This window comes from Schistocerca serialis, chromosome 5 (assembly GCF_023864345.2).
Source record: "Schistocerca serialis cubense isolate TAMUIC-IGC-003099 chromosome 5, iqSchSeri2.2, whole genome shotgun sequence".
Lineage (NCBI taxonomy): Eukaryota > Metazoa > Arthropoda > Insecta > Orthoptera > Acrididae > Schistocerca > Schistocerca serialis.
This window is the reverse complement of record NC_064642.1, coordinates 288,404,883-288,425,458: the sequence shown is the minus strand read 5'-3', so window position 1 is coordinate 288,425,458 and position 20,576 is coordinate 288,404,883. Positions and strand designations below refer to the sequence as shown.

The window sequence follows — 20,576 nt, the reverse complement described above, 5'->3', positions numbered from 1 at the left end:
ATTTATTCCACAATCGAAAATTCCCTCCCATCGTCTGGAGCCTAAACAGACCCAACACATACTCATGAAACTTTCCTCCAAAAGCCTTAGTCCCACACAAGTACCAGCACTCTCCAAACACCTTACTTTTGCCCCACTCCCAGATTCAGTCACGCTGGACTTGTTAAAGACCTTCTATCCTTCTCCTGGTCTCTACAGTGGAAACACTTTTTTGCCACCAACCCTACCCACCAGACTCAACTGATGACCAATGCAGAACCCTTCCAGACTCAGTTCACTACTCTATCCAACTATGATCCATCCCTACTGTCCCCAAATCCCCCCTTGTAAACTTTCCATAATTTATTAACCTCAAACCTTGCCTCATCATCACTCATCAAATCCCTCAACATGTAAGCTGACCTTACATCTGCAGAAATAACTACAATCCATCACATAAAAACTGATCCCAACTTTGTTATCCTGCCTGCGGACGAAGACTCCACCACTATGGTTCTGAACTGCATGGACTACCTGGTGGAAGTACTCTGCAAGCTGCCAGATACATCCAACTAGAAACCCTGATACAATTAAACCATTCCAGAAATCCAGCAGTATCTCTAGTCTCTCTTTAAATACTTAGACAAACCCCAGAAACTCTCCCTAAAGTCTATCTCCTGGGGAGTGGTGGGGTGTGATGATCAATATAAAAAAGGTGCAGGTATTTAACAAAGTACTTATATCAACAGGGATAGATATTACATTTACAAAGAAGGCAAATCAAAAGAATGGAACTATATTATAGAAAAAATAATAAGTGCAAGCACTTCTTAACAGAAACACAACATATGCTGAATTCTTTTCTGTAAGGCACCATTCTCTTCAGTCAACCAATAAAATATGCAATTTTTAAAAATTTTTTTGGAAGAACTAATGAAGCAATCAACATAAATATAAATATTTTTCACATTATTTATTAATTCTTGGAGAACATAGGATTTTTTAAAGAAATCCTCAGTAGTCATTAAGCCCCCATCCAAAGAGTTAAAGTTGCTGTGTGCAAAATAAGACATGCCCATGATAGAAATCCTGCAGTCTGCAACTTCTATCTTGAAATTAAAAAGGTTCTTAATCTATAGAGTACTACACACAGAGTAATAGCACAGTTTTCTTTAATGCAAAGAAGATAATAAAGTTGCTGATGTCTGAAACAAAGATGTAGTTTTGTCAAACATTGGAAACTACAGAATGGAATGTAACAATGTTAGGTGCTGAGTTACAGACATGGACAACAAAAAGATGGTCAGAAAATGAGCTTTCAGCCAACAAGCCTTTATCAAAAGTAGGCAAGGAACACTTACACTCTTATGCAACTGCAGATCACACACACGTGACCACAATCTCTGGCAACTGAAGCCAGTCTAGCTTCACATTTGTACAAGTTATACTTGTATAATATGAAATTGAACACGTCATTGTGATTTAAAACATTTGATAAATATTTCATACATTCTTTTTATAATATTTGACAATAAATTTTTATGTTTCAAGATAGTCATCTATACTATAACAATACTTTTGCAATATATATTTGTGGACAGCAGTTTTAAATTTTGAAGTGTCTTTTATTGTTTTAATATTATAAGGTAGGTTACTGTATAGTCTGTTTCCCATTTTCAGTGGTCCATTCTGTTTAAGTGTTGTGTAGTCATGTTGAATGATCATGTATATACTGCTTGCTCCTTTTGTTATAGAGATGCATACTCTGGTTAGTTGATACAGGATTGTTGCTATTTTATAAGTGAAAAATAAATGGAAAAGATAATGAAAGATGTAGAAAACTAAAACAGAGTGAAGAAAAGAGTACTTACAGTGAAGAAATCTTGAGATGGAAGAAATTAACATAAATTAAGGCCAGGTGGGTGCCAAGAACCCACTAAATACTGTGGTGTTAGTTCCCACCTGCAGAGTTCTGAGAAACTGATGTGTAGGGGAAGAATCCAAATGGTATGTGTGGTGAAACAGGTCACAAATGCCAAATTGTAGAGTATGCTGTGCGATAGGACATGCTGAGTTGCCAGTAATACCCTCTGCCTATGCCCCTTCATTTTAATTGATAATTTGGAGAAAGTCATGCTGATGTAGAAGTCCAAACAGTGTTTACATAGTAGCTGGTATATGAGATGTGTCATTTTTCAGGTGGCTCTCAATCTGATAGTGCAACCACAACAACATGCCAGACTTCACCTCAAAAAGCTGTCTCACTTTCTCCTAGACTACCTGAACAGTGTTACTTCACTTCCTGTCCCTGTGCAGCTCCCTAAAACTTGGCCAACCTCCTTAATATTCTACAGCCTAACACCACTGCCTCCCAGACTGAAAATAACCCATAATCCCAAGAATCATTCACATCAGTACAGTGCCCTTAACCTCTCATTTAAAGCAGTCTTCCTCCTGAATTATCTGATTATCTAAGGGCCTCACTTTCAGCACTAAACCTGCATTACAACATGCTGCTTTGGTGAAGGACCAACTTCCCTTCACAAATAATATCCACAGGAAATATCACTTTCCAAACCAGTCCCAATACCTTTCCAACTGCAAACCTGATATTGAACCCTACATTGAACAGTTCAGGCCATGATCCCAACTTGATCCACCACCACTACCTAAAAATCTTCCCTTACAATCCTTCCAAGAATTCTTCACGTTCCTCAGGTCACTACAAGATTCATTATAAGATTCATTTAAATTGATTACAAAAATATTGAGTGTTGAGATAATAAAATTCATTGAAATGAATGACTACTAAACTAACAGTGCCTAATTGTATCAGATTCGCTAATTGTTTGCAACAGGATACGTAGAACATACTCCTGAACTTTTTAAGTTTTAAATTTTCTGTGCTGAACATAACAAATCATCAGTCATAGAACAATAACCTTCCACAGCATTGTACCCAATGTATTGTAATGGGAAGTTAACCCTCAACTTGAAAAGACATACATGTATGTAGAATAACACTGCCCATAGCAGTAACTTCTTTTCTAAACAAATAGTTCCTTGAAATTTATATAAATATTAATTTGCATATAGGATAATTTCTGGGCTAACAATTTACAAATTTCATTCACAAGACTGATATTTATTTATTTATTTATTTATTTATTCATTCATTCATAAATAAGTTTCTTTGTACAGATGTTGTCATTATACATACATATGTACATTATTTTGTCTCATAAGATAATGAAATACAAGCTATATATAATAAATTCATTATATATATATATATTTTACACACACAATTTATCATTGTATTTCATAATGCAGAAGAACCTGCTTCAATCAAAAGAAATAGATCACAAGACTCCTCTAATACTTGTCAGATTCTTGAGAAAATTGCCCAGCACCTACAATTTCTTGAAAGTCAACTGGATCAATTAGGGTGAGCCCCTACAGGAGTGTGAGAGTGGATCCACCCAAATCTTTCAGTTTCCTCCCTAGGTTTCTCATCACATGTTCCAATGGGTAGGCAACTACCTATCTACTTTCACATTGAGTTCTGGAAAATTGTTTTATGTACAAAGTATGCTGTTAAATACCTCCCTCACATCACATGGGAACTGTTTTGTCTATCTATATTTACAAAATAAGTACGGTAGGTTTATGTCAGGATGGATTAAGAAGAGATCATACATCTGGTACATTAATAAAAAGAACTAAATGTAATGGCAAAATGAACTAGTAAGGCAATATACTCATATATACTAAAGATATCTTAAAGTAACATTCACTTGGCAATAATCAGATTAAAAGAAGTTATGTACACAAGCAATACAAGTTGGACTGCACTGATGCGGCATGTGACAAATGACTACAAAAGGAAGTACAGACCGTAGACCACGTTATACTGACATAAGAATTCTGTGTTTAACATACAAATGCATTTGCTTTGCACATATGAAATTTCAGAATACTATACCTAATATTTACAGTACACATGAATAAAATAGTCTTCACTCAGTTTACCACAACACCCATGACTTTACCCAAAGAGTTCCTGATAATTACATTAAGACATTTTCTGCAGAGCACACAAGGATAATAATAATATTTAACACTAATAACATTCTAAAATCAGAAATCTGTCACTAGATATTTAATGGCATTGTCACATTTGAAAATTGTAAAATTATCTACCCATTTAGTCACATGGCGTATATGTATCTAAATCTAAAGCACACATCCATTACATAACTGAGTTATTTACTTGTATGAACCTGCAAATATAGTGTGGCATAGACTTAAACTCAGTCAACAGACAAGACAGAACTTTAGAAATCGTGTCATCTTACATACAACATTACTAACAAAGGAGAAAAAAAAAAGAATTAGATACCTATGGATCATGTCTATAAGATTTCAGTTCAATGATATGGTGTAATCCAAACAAATTCTTAGATTTAGATTGCACAAGTTTGTATGCATTAGGATGCAGATTTTCAAGAATTTCGAATTTTGCTATATAATTATCGAAGAATTTCTTTATATCAGATGTCAGCACTTGAATTTTCCCTTTGACCTTCACCTGCACAAGATCTTCTACATCAAACTTAGAAAATTTGCCTTGATCAACATGTCTCTGCTTTCTCCTATCCCCTTGCTTATTCAGCATCTCACTGACACACTCTTCTCTCTCTTGTGCTGACAGAATTTTATATGGTGGAAACTCAACATTCTTAGAAATGCAGTTAGCTGGTCTGTGATTAAACATGATTTCAAATGCTGAAAAACCTGTTGAAGAATGTTGTAAGTTGTTCATAAAATCCTCAAAATCACTGACATAATCTATCCAACTGGCATGATTCTTATTACAATATGTTATAAACAGTCTTCCAATTTCTCTCATATATCTTTCTGCAGGATTACTCAATGGATGGTACACAGAAGTTAGAATATGCCTCATTTTTGCATGATCAACAAAGTCTTTCCAAGCTTGTTATGTAAACTGAGAACCGTTGTCATATAAAATTGTTTTAGGAATACCCAGCTGATGAAAATATGTGTTTTTGAACTGAGAGATGATTTGCTTACTGGTAGCTTTCTTAAGAGGAAACAGCATTATGAACTCCAAAAATACTTCAACCACCACGAAAACATAACAAAATCCATTCTTAGACTTAGCAGAGGTCCATAGACATCCATAGACACGAGGTCTACATTACTATTAGTATGTTTCAAATGTGAGCTCTACTTGTATGGTTACTTACCTTCACTCTTTGATGTCTGTCACAGCTAGCATTCTTCTTCTTGACTCTCCTACCTAAATTATAAAAATATATGTTTTCCTAAATCTTTTGTGTACATTTGTTTGATCCACAATGACCAAAACTCTCATGTGTATAAGTAATCAAAGTATCAATACACTGTTCTGGCCAACATATCCTTGTGTACCTTACAATATTCTTCAGTCTATTCTCCTCCTTTCTCAACCACATTCTCTTAACCAACTTCCAATTTTGATCATTATTTTGATACCTGTGAATGTCTTTCACAACTCTCAAGTACATAATTTTAAACTCTTTCTCCTCTGCTGGCCAGAGTGGCTGAGCGGTTCTAGGCGCTTCAGTCTGTAACCGCGTGACCGCTGTGGTCGCAGGTTTTCAAAGCAGGTGGCTTTTTCTAAAGCAACTCGATAGATCCTACGTCCTTGAAGTCTTCCATCATCATCTTGTGAATGGTCAGTTTTGAAGGATCGACAAAGGCCTCAGCAATGACATGCTTCCATGCTGAAGGAACCATAAGTTTTGACACTTTCTTTCTTTTCTCGGTGACTGCAAAATCCCTTTCACAAGGTTGGAAACTGTGACCCGAACATAAAAACTTCTGATGTATTTCTGTAAAGTAATTCAGCTGATCAGATAGAAATAAAGCCCTAAAACTCTCCACTTGTTGTTCTGCCCGACACAGCGGACAGATCAAACAATCAGTTTTCATTCCATGCCTTCTTCAAGCGTATCATAATTGTGCGTCACAAATTTAAGCAGACAGGAAACTGTTTTGGCTGAATCCATCCGTGTGGTGGATTCATCCCACAAATTTACGCTGATGTTTCCAGTACCAACGTCATCTATCATGAAATTATACGATGACAGCTGTCTCTGGTAGAATATTGTGGAATGAGTCAATGTAGGACAAAGTAAAACCTGTTGTAGGTCAACACATATAACATGTATATTGTTATTCCTCTTAGCCATTTCTGTATTGTTTTTTAGGGCTTTGTATGCTTGGTCTGCCCTTGAATGATGCAACTGACTTTCAACTTCAATCTTGTGCAGTTCTATTTCATCTGAAGCTGCAATCATTTTGTTAAACAATAAATCCCACAGTCTGCAAGTATCTGATCTAGGTTTTCTGAAAGGCAGATTAAAATCTGATTGAAACACACTTTGATAGTATGACCTGCTTATTGACTTGTCAGGAAACTTCGGTTTATTTAATTATCGTATGATGTGTACATTGATTTACATTTATATACAATATTTTCAGGACTAAAATGTACAATCACAAGTTCGTACAATTTTACAGCTCTATGTCTAGTTCTTCAATCCACTTGACTGCTTCATCCGATGTACGATGAATGTCCATTAAAGTTCCTCTGAAAGTACGATGAGGGCAGTCAGCAACAATGTGATGAATCGTCTGTGAGGGGGCACCACAGTCACAATTTGCAGAGCCAACCCATCCCCATTTGTGCAGTAGATAGCCACATCTGCCTTGTCCAGTTCGAATGCGGTTAATGATCCTCCACTGACGCCTTGGAAGATCAAATCCTTGCGTCTGCTTGGAAGGGTCCTCGACTAGATGTTTATTGGCTACTGAAGACTGATCCCACTGGAGTTTCCATGAACTGTTAATGTTGAAAGCAGATCCTTCAAGGTCGAGTGCTGTGCGCCATGGTGGTTTCCTCGATTTCAAGCGTTGGTGTGTTCCTTGTACAATATCTTGATGGATGGGGAGCTGGGGGTTCTGCTGAATGTTTATCCACGTCTTTAGGAGAGCTTCTGATCTTCTTAGGGCTGGAGGTGGGATATTGCTTAGAACCGGCAGCCACAGCGTGTTTGTGCTCCGAATACATCCTGTGATTAATCGCATTGCCTGATTGAGTTGCACGTCTATCTTCTTAGTGTGAACACTGTTGATCCAGGTTGGGCAGCAATATTCAGCAACAGAATATGACAGAGCTAATGCTGTAGATCTCAGGACGTTAGTATTGGCTCCCCATGATGTACCAACAAGCTTCTGAAGAATATTATTTCTAGTTTTAACTTTAGCAGCCACATTTGATAAATGCTGCTTGAAAGACAGAGTTCTATCTAGTGTTAATCCCAGGTACTTTGGTGTACTACAGTATGGCAACACTTGGTCTCTGAATACAACTTCTGGTTTGTAATTTGACTGTCTGTTACGTAGGTGGAATGCAGATATAACTGTTTTCTGAGGATTTAGGTGGAGGCACCATTTCTTGAAATATTTGTCTAAGGCTTCCAGATCAGTGGATAGAATAGTTTCAGCATCAGCAAAGTTGGAGCACTGAGTCACCAGACAAATATCATCAGCATATATGAATTTCCTTGAAGATGTTTCTGGTAAGTCGTGTGTATACAAATTGAAAAGGAGGGGAGCCAGAACAGACCCTTGAGGTAAGCTGTCATTTAGTTTAAACATTCTGCTCCTATCATTATCTGAGTAGATCTGAAAGTACCTATTGCTTAGCATATTGTTGAGTAAGGCCGTGAGTTTACGACATGGGATAACACTCACAAATTTTAAAAGGAGTCCTTCTCGCCAGACAGTGTCATAGGCAGCAGATAGATCCAAAAAGGCAGCCACACTTACTGATTTCTTCTCATACCCATTTTCAATGTGCGTAGTGAGAGATAGTACCTGATCGTTACAACTTCTCCCAGGTCTAAATCCTGCTTGCTCGATAGGAATATGATGGTTGATTGTTTCACAGATTCTGTTGTAGATCAGGCGCTCAAGGAGTTTATAAGTGATACTTAAGAGTGCTATTGGACGATAGTTTTCCACTTTTGTGGGATCTTTATTTGGTTTCAGTATGGCTAATATTTTTGATTTCTTCATCAGATGTGGGATGTTTCCAGTTTGCAGGATGTTTGAAAGGAAGTTGGTCAACCATTTTACTGTAGCTGGTCCACAGTGAGCCAGGAATTCTGGGTATATTCCATCATATCCAGCTGCTTTTCCAAGTTTCATACTTTTGATTGCAGCTTTAGTTTCCTCTTCTTGAAATGGAGTAGAGAATTCGGAAGACTGTAGGGCTGCTCTTTTCTTGGTGTTCAACTGTAGTTTGATATCCCTTTTGGCTTGCTTGTCCTTTATATTCTTTGTAACTGACACAAGGTGTTTACCATAGTCATTCAAATTGATGGCATTTTTTGATCTTTTTGTTGTAGGGTTTGAAGAGTCTAATTTCCTGATGATAGACCAGGCTTTTCTGCTAGAATGGGTGTAATCTAGGGACCCCACAGTTTCATGCCAGATCTTTCTTCGATTATCATCCAGGGACTGGAGGAGGCTTGTTGCATTGTCAGAGTTAGGATGGTCTTCATATTCTTTTAGTAACTCCTCACTCTCGGAACTCCAACCAGGGATATACTCTTTACGGTACCCTCTAGGAATACATCGTCTGGCTGCACCTTTGATAACCCCAACAAATCTGCTGTAGTTGTAGTACGTTGGTTTGATCCATCTGATATTGGAATCTGTTTGCTTTGCAAATTCAGTCCAGTTGGCTTTCTTGAAGTTCCACCTCGGTTTAGGATGTGATCGTACAACAGGTATAGACATCCCCACCTCCAATATAACAGGTCTGTGTTGACTATGTGGGAATTCCTTGAGCACAGTTCGTCGTACTTGATTTAGGGAATTATGAGACTGAGTTGTGAAGCACAGATCTGGGGTATAGCCTTGGGACCAGCGAGCTGAGTGGAAGGTAGGCAGATCTTTAGCATCGTAAATTAAATTCAGGTTTTCAGTTTCCATCCAGTCCTCAAGCACTTCACCGTTGAGGTCATTCTCCATATATCCCCACAGGTGATGATGACTGTTGAAATCACCGAGGTATATAGTTGGATGTTGCAGAGACGGTAGAACGGGATTAGGCCAATTAGTCCCTGGGGGTTTGTACACGTTAACTATCGTTAGGTTTTCAATTTTAACAGCAGTTGTAAAAATGTCATTTTCAGAATTTTCTGACAGCAGCTGGTAGTTTGTTATGTGATTCTTGACGTAAGTTGCAAGGCCATAATTTTGATGGTGATTAGAGGCTATCAGTTTAAAGCCCGGTATTTTCCCCCTACTCTGTAGCTGTGGTTCATCAGCTGTGTGCGTTTCTTGAAGTGCGATGATATCAACTGCATATTTCTGTGTGAGCCTGGAAAGATACTCACATTTTGCTCGACTTATCCCTTCGATATTCAGTTGACAGATGCGCAGAGATGGTCCAATTCTACGAGCTTGTGGGTCCTGAATAGGACCGCACGTGTCCTTCGTCATTCTTTGACCGAGAGGTCTTTTCAGACAGTTCAGTCTCATCTTATCGTTGTTGCTTTCTTAGCACCACCCAGGGGTCACGTGTAGGGTATTTAAAGGTTATACCTACGGACGTGAAGCAACTTCGGTAAACAACCGATACATTCTACAAAGGTTGAGATCGGGGTGCAGACATTCTTTTGAGGATTTATTCCTGCTGTAATGGCTCATCTGCTTTGGGAAACTAGATATGTGTTGCCGAATAAGAGCCCTGTCATCATTTGATATAGCATGTGGCCTATTGCAATGTTTTCCTCTGCCACCTTCAGGAGTAGTTATTCCACCTTTTACTTTACATTGCAGATTCTGCATTCGTTGCTGGGTGATGGAGAATACGTCAATCAATGTTTTTTGACACACTTCTTTTGAGTAAACTTTGTATTTGAAAGTAGCTTGTTTCCGTGAAGTATCGTCTGTCTTACCTCTCTTGTGCCTGGCTGGCACACCTATTTCCAGGGGTTTTATTAAGTATATGGACTGCTCATCATATGTTAAGGCATGATATTCTTCGTACGGCTTTAACTTCATTTCCAGGTTTATGTCCTTGCATCCTTCTTTTGAACACACTTCTGCAATGCATACACGATCCTGAATTGTGAAAACAATCACTAATACTACCTAATATTTAACTAGATTATCAAATTTCACATTCTCTTTTAATAATATAGCATTACTCAGACTGAGTATTCTATTTTTTCGCCAATGATAACTACAGAACTGTAGTTAATTTCATTCATGTTACATAATTTTACTGTAATGTTTTCAGAAGATACATATAACATGTCATTAGAGCCATGTACTCTACAGGGCACGTCACTGCTTTACAGGACACATATGCTTCTGTAAAGAGATACACCTTTTTACAAAACCCATACAGCATTATTCCACTCACTTGTGTAGGAGGCTGTTTTGCAGGAACTACCTTTCCTTTTCATGATTTATGTTCCAGTCCAGCATCACGAAGCCTTTTCCTCTTAATATACTGCCAACTACCAATGTTAATTTTCCTTTTCCATGCATTATTTGCGCATTTCAAACCACTTGCGGTAAGTGTCACCTTGCTGCACTTCGCCATTCTTGTAATATACAGCATTGTTCGTGCAGAGGCGCGAATACTGTGCACATCTCGTCACTGTTTAGTGCTGCCCTTGGACGGTGAACATGTCAATTATAACAGCAGGCGATGCAGACTGCTGTATACGGCATTATTCCACACAATTCTACGAAATGTCAAAATGTGCTGTACAGTGTTATTCATGCGCACGCTTCAATTGTCAGGTGTTTGTTCCAAATTCTACTGCAATCTCTTTGATAACCTCCATTTACAGAAAATTAGGGTAACGTTTTATGTGTCTTGTATTCATTTATGCTTGGATTCAAATTCAGACAAATATCTATTTTGATTTACTACATGGAAACATGGAAATGTGTGCAGCAAATTGTTTCTTATAATCATGTTTATATTTACAGCCAATGAAAAGAATCCTCAGAAAGAAAGCAGAGTTAATGCATGGATAGGAGCTTCAATGACTGCTATCAATGGAAAAAAAGATGAGAGTGTGGTGGTAAGTATTGTTTATATTTCTACAGCAAGAAACTTGTATTTCATTACAAAAATAAAATATTTAATAAGTATTGCAATTACTAACAAATGCTCAAATTATCCATGGATGGCCATAGATTTAATAAAAGTGAAGAGAAGGCTTGTGTTGGCAAAACAGGCATTTATAACTAAGGAAAATATTTTAATCAGTAAATAGAGAACTCATAAAGTCATTTGCAAAATCATTTGTATGGAGTACATTGCTCTATTGTGGTAAAAGTTGGACCCTTGGGTAAACAAAAAAAGAACTGACCTGAAATTATTGAAATGTGGATAAGGTGGACAAGGACAAGAATGAGCTGGATGGAAAAAAGAAACAAACTTCTAAATCTTGGTAACCTTTGTTGGATACCGCTTCATCATGAGATTCATCTGTAAAAAAGAGGAGATTAAGACAAATAAAACAAAACTAAATGTTATTACAGCAGTAGTACCTGTAGCAACAATATTAGCATTGAAAAATTGTATCAGATTGCAGCTTACCTGAGCATAAATTTTCTTCAACCACTGTTGTATTTCTCCCTGACATCCAGAATCACTGAATTTTTCCTCTTCAGCTTTCAAAATTTCTTGCCCACTCAACAAACATGACATACTTGTACCAGAATTCCAGCACACCATAAAATATAATGAGCACATGCATGAAACTCACAACAGGGGCACACGTTGTCCCAATCGCTTGCAACAACAGCTTTTAAGTTTTCTACTGTTCCTTTAAACATAATTCTATAAATTGACAACAGAAGGTATCACTTGTCAACAGAGAGGTAGTGAGACATTTTTTATATTGCTTTCATATGGAGTGAGTCCAGTTTTCTAAGAAAGCGTGGCTCATTTGTTAAGAAAATTGTGGCTTGAGTAATACTCGGGTGTGGTCTTTTGAACACAGCATCATGGCTCAAGTTGGACTCAGGTTTCAGTGCCAAAGTGTTGAAGGAAGTGGAAAGAGAACACTAAAATATATTAGACATGTTATTAGACACAACATTTTTATCATAAACATTCTTCAAGGGAAAGTGCTGGGGAATAAAGGAAGAGGTGGTCTAGGGTGAAGTATTTGGAAAATATAGGGAGTTGAGGAAAGGGATATAACAACTACATGGAACTAAAATAAACAGCCAATGACAGAAGAGAATGGTTGCATTGAAAATGCATTACCCTTTAGGATACATATATGTGCATCAGATTTAAAAATCAAGTAATAGTCAATAGCGTACAGGGATGTACAATGGTATATGTGTAAATTTTTTAAATCAGCAGAGATTTAAATTCTTTCTCCACCAACTAAAAGAAGGAAAGGTAAAAGTTAATAACAGAAGACATGCTATAGCTTCTACATTTTTCATACTGATGTTGACAGTATATACCTCATTACTGTGGTATTTCAACTACTGATTTTAAGAAACCAACTGGACAGAGGTCTGATTTGTTGAAGAACAACTTAAGTGAATTCCTTTTGTTAGGTTATCATTATGGATATATATGTGTGACAGCTACTGCATAAATGGCAAACAAGGTTACAGTAGTGACTGCAGTCTTCACTCTTGCCTTCCTATTGGTCCTCTACCAGTATCTACAGAAAAACCACTGTGTTTGAAAAAATAGCAGTCAGAAGCTTGTGGCTGCACAATATCAAGTTTCAATTATGTATATCAATAAATGGTGAAGGGTAAGGAACAATACAAAAAACTCCATATTTAAGTACTAATAACAATGTTTTGCCTTGGTAAATATGAAGCTAATTCATTGTCCACACTCATGCAGTAGGAGCAATATATCTTGGCTGACATGAGCCCTACACATAAGTGTAAATGAAGGGAAAACATCTTGCAAGTAATGAATATTAACATCTCATGGAAATTGTTTAAGATTTACATTAATACTACAATTAGATGTATTGCAATAGACACAAAATTTCTGAATACAACACATAAGGTAGCTGAAACCTAGAAGTCATAGAGAGATTGATTAAGAAAGGAAGTGTAAATGAAAACAATAACATCAAATTTATTAGTTGCATTGCTCAGGAAGTACTACAGTACCCAAAAATAATTTGACATGAAACATTCATCTAAAACAAAAATTCTGTGATGGAGGAATTCTGTTATCTGATGCTTGTAGAGGAACCTCATAAATATTTTTAAATGATCCTGGAAAGGTAGTTTTTAAATTTGATATATAAAGTAAATTTAGCAATTAATAATAAATTTATAAAATAGCACCTTATTATTTTGCAATGTATATAATGAGTATCTGAAGAACTAATTTAATATGTTAGAGTAAGTCATTTATGAAAGCTTCCAGTAATAAATTTGATTTACAGGTCTGTGGCCACCGACGGAGGGACGTAAGTTATCCAAAAAGCAATATAATGACAGGTTCATGCTATATTATCCCTGTTGGCAAGAGAGAGACACAGGAGCAATGTAAACTTGTTCCATTAAATGGTGAGTGCAATGTCTTTTGATCTTAAAATTACTATAAGGGGCAAACACATAAATAAATGTGTGTGATGTAATAATGAAATCCAGACTCCTATTTGGATAAGACCGATCAGTTGGTATTTTAGATGTAATGATTCAGTTTTTAAAGATTTCCATTAATCATTACATGCTTTCCCAGTTATGGTGTTATCAGAAAGCTTTCACTATTATCAGAACAGAAATTAAGTATCCAATTTATTACCTTTAATAAGTGTATTTACAAGGAATTTGTAAAGCTGATTTTGAGGTGTCAAAGTGATACTGTTGTTCAGTGCTTTCTGCAAAGCACCATCGGGAACTGATGATATCTGGAATCAGACTGCATTTATAGATTTACTTCATCCATTCAAGAATGTTGTATGGAAAGCTAGATCTTATGTATGCTTATTCATTGAACTTTAAACATTTCCACATGCTATACTCTGGATGACTTGTAGTTCAGAACCTTATATAGATATATAGCAAATGTTCAATGGCTGTTGAGGTACAGAAGTTACTATTTTATGTCTAAGGAAAGTCAAATAAAGGCATACAGGACTACATAAATGAACCATTCCAGCAATTATTTTACATGAAACAGAGATTTCACACTGACTTCAATATGTTTTATGTGTCTTGCTACCATCACTTAACAGTATTTATGCAGACATCTTTTGATGTGAACTTTACAGCTGCTGCAAAAGAGTACAAGCAGAAAAGGGAGACATAAGCTAGAAATCGCTTTGGTTTCTGAGCACTCTGGAAGCTGTGCTACATTCAAATGATGGCCACTGCAGAAACTAGACATAATTATAACATTACTTTTAACTTGTATGAATTGTTTCAAACTCTGCACAAAGATAGATAATGGATATAATGAAAACAAAATTTCTTATCCAGTAATCTGTATCTGTTGCTGAGATATGATGGTTTAAATTGGAGCTAAATGTAGCACTTAAAATTCATTCTTACGTGACTTGTATGCATTGAAATGGTACAAAGTGAATTGCATAAATGAAAAATGTATTCTTACAACAAAACTGAAAACTCACTTTGAAAAAATCTGGCTTCATTTGGATTTGCTTACAAAAAACATGTTTCTGTGAGTTTTTTAAATTTAATCACCTTTGCGTTTCAAATTTGTGTGGATTGGTTAAAATCTACTACAAATGTAGATAAATACATGTAATTACAGGTCATCTTGTTGTTTTGAAATGTTTATCTGTTGCCATGATATACGCAACATTATTTAAAAAGCATTGACTGGTGAAGTTGTTAGATCCCCTCCTGAGAGACATGGTGCCAAACTCTGTCCAACTGGTGTGCTGGATTGTCAAAATCCTGAGATGGTTGGAGCCCCCTGCCATAATACTACAGATGTTCTCAGTTGTGGAGAGATCTGGTGAACTTGCTGTCCTAGGAAGGGTTTGGCAAGCATGAAGACAAGTAGTAGGAAATCTCACCATGTGTGGGCAAGCTTTATCTCACTGAAATGGAAGCCCGGTACAGCTTACCATGAAGGCAACAAAATGGGATATAGAATATCATCAATGCACTGCTGTGCTGTAGGGATGGTATGGATCACAACCAAAGGGATCCTCCACCATGAAAAGAAATGCCATGCCAAACCATCACTCCTGGTTGTCAGGCCATATGGTGATATCCCAGTATTATATAGGGCGTTTCCAGCTATACCTTTGCTGGTAATCAAAGCTCATTTCAAAACCTGACTCATCAATGAAGAAAATTCTGCTTCAGTAATGAGATACCATTTCAAAGACACGTCAGAAGATGCCCTGGACAGAGGTGGGATACCAGTCAGACTATTGCCCCACCACACAGCCCAGCAACCAGCAGTGACAGCCTGGGGTGCGATTTCTTTTCATGGCAGGACCCCTTTGGTTGTTATCAGTGACACTCATACAGAATAGTGGTACACTGATGATAGTCTATCACCTGTTTTGTTGCCCTTCATAGCATTAAAGCCTGGGCTTACGTATCAGCAAAAATACTGCCTGCCAGCACACAGTGAGAGTTTCTGCTGCTTGTCTTCATGCTTACCAAACTCTACCTTGGGCATATCTTGAAGATTGTTTGAGCATTATTGGCAGAGCCCTCCAACCATCTCAGGGTTTTGATGATCTAACTCACCAATTGCTCAGAATTTTACATGATATCCCTCAGGAGGACATTCAACAACTCCTTGAATCAATGCCAAGCTGAACAACTGCTGGTGTAAGGGCCAGAGCTGGACCAGTGTATTATTGACTTGCTTGATTTGTGAAGCTCTTTCTCTTGAAGAAATAATGCAATTATTCTAAAATTGTGATAGTATGTTTGTGTATACTTGTAAATCATATTTAATGATTTCTATCTCATTTAGATAATTCTTTCATGAGGTTGGCTTTTTTTGTCTTAGAATGTAGTATCACATGGCTCAAGAGTGTAAATGTAATAGCTAAGAAAGTTTTTCCGGTGGCAGGGGGGGGGGGGGGGGGAATATCTGTGACGGACTTGTTCCTGAGAGGGGAGGGGGGTGGATGATATTGAACAGTTTTTTTTATTTTTGGTTGGGAGAAATGATTCTTTTTCCTGAGTGGATAACTTCACCCTTGTCCATCCCCCTCCCCCAAACTAACCACCTGTTATATTTATGATTAAGGGTATAAGAACAAACAGAAACAAGTCAATGTGCTTCTAGAGAGTGGGATGCATGTACTATAGGAAGTATCTGAAAGTTGGGTGCAGCTATTATACAGGGTGAGTCACTAACTATTGCCACCTAGAATAGCTTTGAAAGTATGATAGGAGCTGAAAAGTTTGTGGGAAAAATGATGCATTGGACAACGGGGTCCATAATATGACATTAGTTTTTTGTTGTTAGGTGGGGTCACTTCAGATATATGCAATCTTCTTATTATGGACTGAGTGGTATTCCCTATTGAAGCACATGCTCTGACAATCCTCTGTTGAATATCATTGTTATTGTTGTGGTCTTCAGTCCTGAGACTGGTTTGATGCAGCCCTCCATGCTACCCTGTCCTGTGCAAGCTTCTTCATCTCCCAGTACTTACTGCAACCCACATCCTTCTGAATCTGCTTAGTGTATTCATCTCTTGGTCTCCCTCTACGATTTTTACCCTCCACGCAGTCCTCCAATGCTAAATTTGTGATCCCTTGATGCCTCAAAACATTTCCTACTAACCGGCCCCTCCTTTTTGTCAAGTTGTGCCACATACTCCTCTTCTCCCCAATTCTATTCAATACTTCATCATTAGTTATGTGATCTACCCATCTAAACTTCAGCATTCTTCTGTAGCGCCACATTTCGAAAGCTTCTATTCTCTTCTTGTCCAAACTAGTTATCGTCCATGTTTCACTTCCATACATGGCTACACTCCATACAAATACTTTCAGAAACGACTTCCTGACACTTAGTGGTGGTGGTTAGTGTTTAACGTCCCGTCGACAACGAGGTCATTAGAGACGGAGCGCAAGCTCGGGTTAGGGAAGGATTGGGAAGGAAATCGGCCGTGCCCTTTCAAAGGAACCATCCCGGCATTTGCCTGAAACGATTTAGGGAAATCACGGAAAACCTAAATCTGGATGGCCGGAGACGGGATTGAACCGTCGTCCTCCCGAATGCGAGTCCAGTGTGCTAACCACTGCGCCACCTCGCTCGGTCCCTGACACTTAAATCTATACTCGATGTTAACAAATTTCTCTTCTTCAGAAACGCTTTCCTTGCCATTGCCAGTCTATATTTTATATCCTCTCTACTTTGACCATCATCAGTTATTTTGCTCCCCAAATAGCAAAACCCCTTTACTACTTTAAGTGTCTCATTTCCTAATGTAATTCCCTCAGCATCACCTGACTTAATTCGACTACATTCCATTATCCTCGTTTTGCTTTTGTTGATGTTCATCTTATATCCTCCTTTCAAGACACTGTCCATTCTGTTCAACTGCTCTTCCAAGTCCTTTGCTGTCTCTGATAGAATTACAATGTCATCGGCGAACCTCAAAGTTTTTATTTCTTCTCCATGGATTTTAATACCTACTCTGAATTTTCCTTTTCTTTCCTTTACTGCTTGCTCAATATACAGATTGAATAACATCAGGGAGAGGCTACAACCCTGTCTCACTCCCTTCTTAACCACTGCTTCCCTTTCATGCCCCTCGACTCTTGCAACTGCCATCTGGTTTCTGTACAAATTGTAAATTGCCTTTCGCTCCCTGTATTTTAGCCCTGCCACCTTTAGAATTTGAAAGACAGTATTCCAGTCAACATTGTCAAAAGCTTTCTCTAAGTCTACAAATGCTAGAAATGTGGGTTTGCCTTTCCTTAATCTTTCTTCTAAGATAAGTCGTAAGGTCAGTATTGCCTCACGTGTTCCAATATTTCTACGGAATCCAAACTGATATTCCCCGAGGTCGGCTTCTACCAGTTTTTCCATTCGCCCGTAAAGAATTCGCGTTAGTATTTTGCAGCTGTGACTTATGAAACTGATTGTTCGGTAATTTTCACATCTATCAACACCTGCTTTCTTTGGGATTGGAATTATTATATTCTTCTTGAAGTCTGAGGGTATTTCGCCTGTCTCATACATCTTGCTCACCAGATGGTAGAGTTTTGTCAGGACTGGCTCTCCCAAGGCCATCAGTAGTTCTAATGGAATGTTGTCTACTCCTGGGGCCTTGTTTCGACTCAGGTCTTTCAGTGCTCTGTCAAACTCTTCACGCAGTATTGTATCTCCCATTTCATCTTCATCTACATCCTCTTCCATTTCCATAATATTGTCATCAAGTGCATTGCCCTTGTGTAGACCCTCTATATACTCCTTCCACCTCTCTGCTTTCCCTTCTTTGCTTAGAACTGGGTTTCCATCTGAGCTCTTGATATACAAGTGGTTCTCTTTATATCATGGATATAGTAAATATCATGGAAATAGTAAATATTCGCCGAATATGGTGTATCCATCTAACAGGCTACTGACATGTAAACACCATTCGACAATTTCACAGTACAACACTAATGGGAATGGTAGCACTAGTGTCATCGAGTCAAGAGAATGTGAAAGATGTATTCCTTCGAAGAACAAGTCGATATACTTCTCATGCACACAGTGTGCCAAAGAAATTCAATGAGAACTAGAGACTTATATACTGAAAGATATCCTCAATGCACTTACCATACACATCATACATTTAAATATGTGTATGATAAATTGAGAACAACTGGATCTTTAACGCATCAGAAACATATCCGGCAAAGGAAAGTTACTAAAGAGGAAATGAAAATTGGTGCTCTTGCCACTGTGATTCAAGATCCTTGTGTTACTCTGCCTCAAATCACAAGGGAATCTGGGATGAGCTAGAGCAGTGTTGTTCATATACTGCACCACCATAAATATCATCCTTACCATATCAGTCTCTACCAAGAATTAAGTGGTACAGTTTGTATGCATCACATTGAATTCTGCTGATGTTCTTAACTTCAGATTCAGAGGAATGAAACATTTATTAATTTGATTTTATTTACTGATGAGGCTACATTCACAAGCCATGGTGATGTTAATTTGCAAAACATGCATTATTGGGCAACTGAAAATCCATGCTGGCTGCGGCAAGTTGCACATCAAAAACCATAGCCAGTGAATAAATACATGGTGTGGGATTCTGTAGGACAGAATTACAGGCACCTATTTCATCGAAGGAAATATTAATGGTAGGAATTACACCATATTCCTTCAAGAAACATTAAGCCTGTTATTGGAAGAAATATCTTTAGGAACAAAGAACAGAATGTGGTATCAACATGATGGGTGCACAGCACATTTTTTGCTGATGACTAGAAATGAGTTGGAGAGACAGTTCCAGAAACATTGGGTTGAACGCAGAGGATATGTGTCGTGGCCAGCTTGTTTACCAGACTTGATGCCTCTGGAGGTTTTCTTGTGGGGATTCATACAAGATATTGTTTATACAGACATTCCAACTACATCTGAAAATACACTCCTGGAAATTGAAATAAGAACACCGTGAATTCATTGTCCCAGGAAGGGGAAACTTTATTGACACATTCCTGGGGTCAGATACATCACATGATCACACTGACAGAACCACAGGCACATAGACACAGGCAACAGAGCATGCACAATGTCGGCACTAGTACAGTGTATATCCACCTTTCGCAGCAATGCAGGCTGCTATTCTCCCATGGAGACGATCGTAGAGATGCTGGATGTAGTCCTGTGGAACGGCTTGCCATGCCATTTCCACCTGGCGCCTCAGTTGGACCAGCGTTCGTGCTGGGCGTGCAGACCGCGTGAGACGACGCTTCATCCAGTCCCAAACATGCTCAATGGGGGACACATCCGGAGATCTTGCTGGCCAGGGTAGTTGACTTACACCTTCTAGAGCACGTTGGGTGGCACAGGATACATGCGGACGTGCATTGTCCTGTTGGAACAGCAAGTTCCCTTGCCGGTCTAGGAATGGTAGAACGATGGGTTCGATGACGGTTTGGATGTACTGTGCACTATTCAGTGTCCCCTCGATGATCACCAGTGGTGTACGGCCAGTGTAGGAGATCGCTCCCCACACCATGATGCCGGGTGTTGGCCCTGTGTGCCTCGGTCGTATGCAGTCCTGATTGTGGCGCTCACCTGCACGGCGCCAAACACGCATACGACCATCATTGGCACCAAGGCAGAAGCGACTCTCATCGCTGAAGACGACACGTCTCCATTCGTCCCTCCATTCACGCCTGTCGCGACACCACTGGAGGCGGGCTGCACGATGTTGGGGCATGAGCGGAAGATGGCCTAATGGTGTGCGGGACCGTAGCCCAGCTTCATGGAGACGGTTGCGAATGGTCCTCGCCGATACCCCAGGAGCAACAGTGTC

General features: G+C 38.5%; 1 protein-coding gene across 3 annotated transcripts in view; it reads left to right on the top strand.

The window, feature by feature from the left end:
- The window catches only part of LOC126480903 (integrin alpha-4-like), a 582,211-nt gene that overhangs the window by 90,510 nt on the left and 471,125 nt on the right, over positions 1-20,576 (top strand). For all 3 annotated transcript variants that reach the window (XM_050104300.1, XM_050104298.1, XM_050104299.1), the window contains exons 3-4: positions 11,071-11,165; positions 13,527-13,650. In XM_050104300.1, the coding sequence (XP_049960257.1) occupies positions 11,071-11,165; positions 13,527-13,650 (219 nt within the window). The remainder of the gene's footprint in view (positions 1-11,070; positions 11,166-13,526; positions 13,651-20,576) is intronic.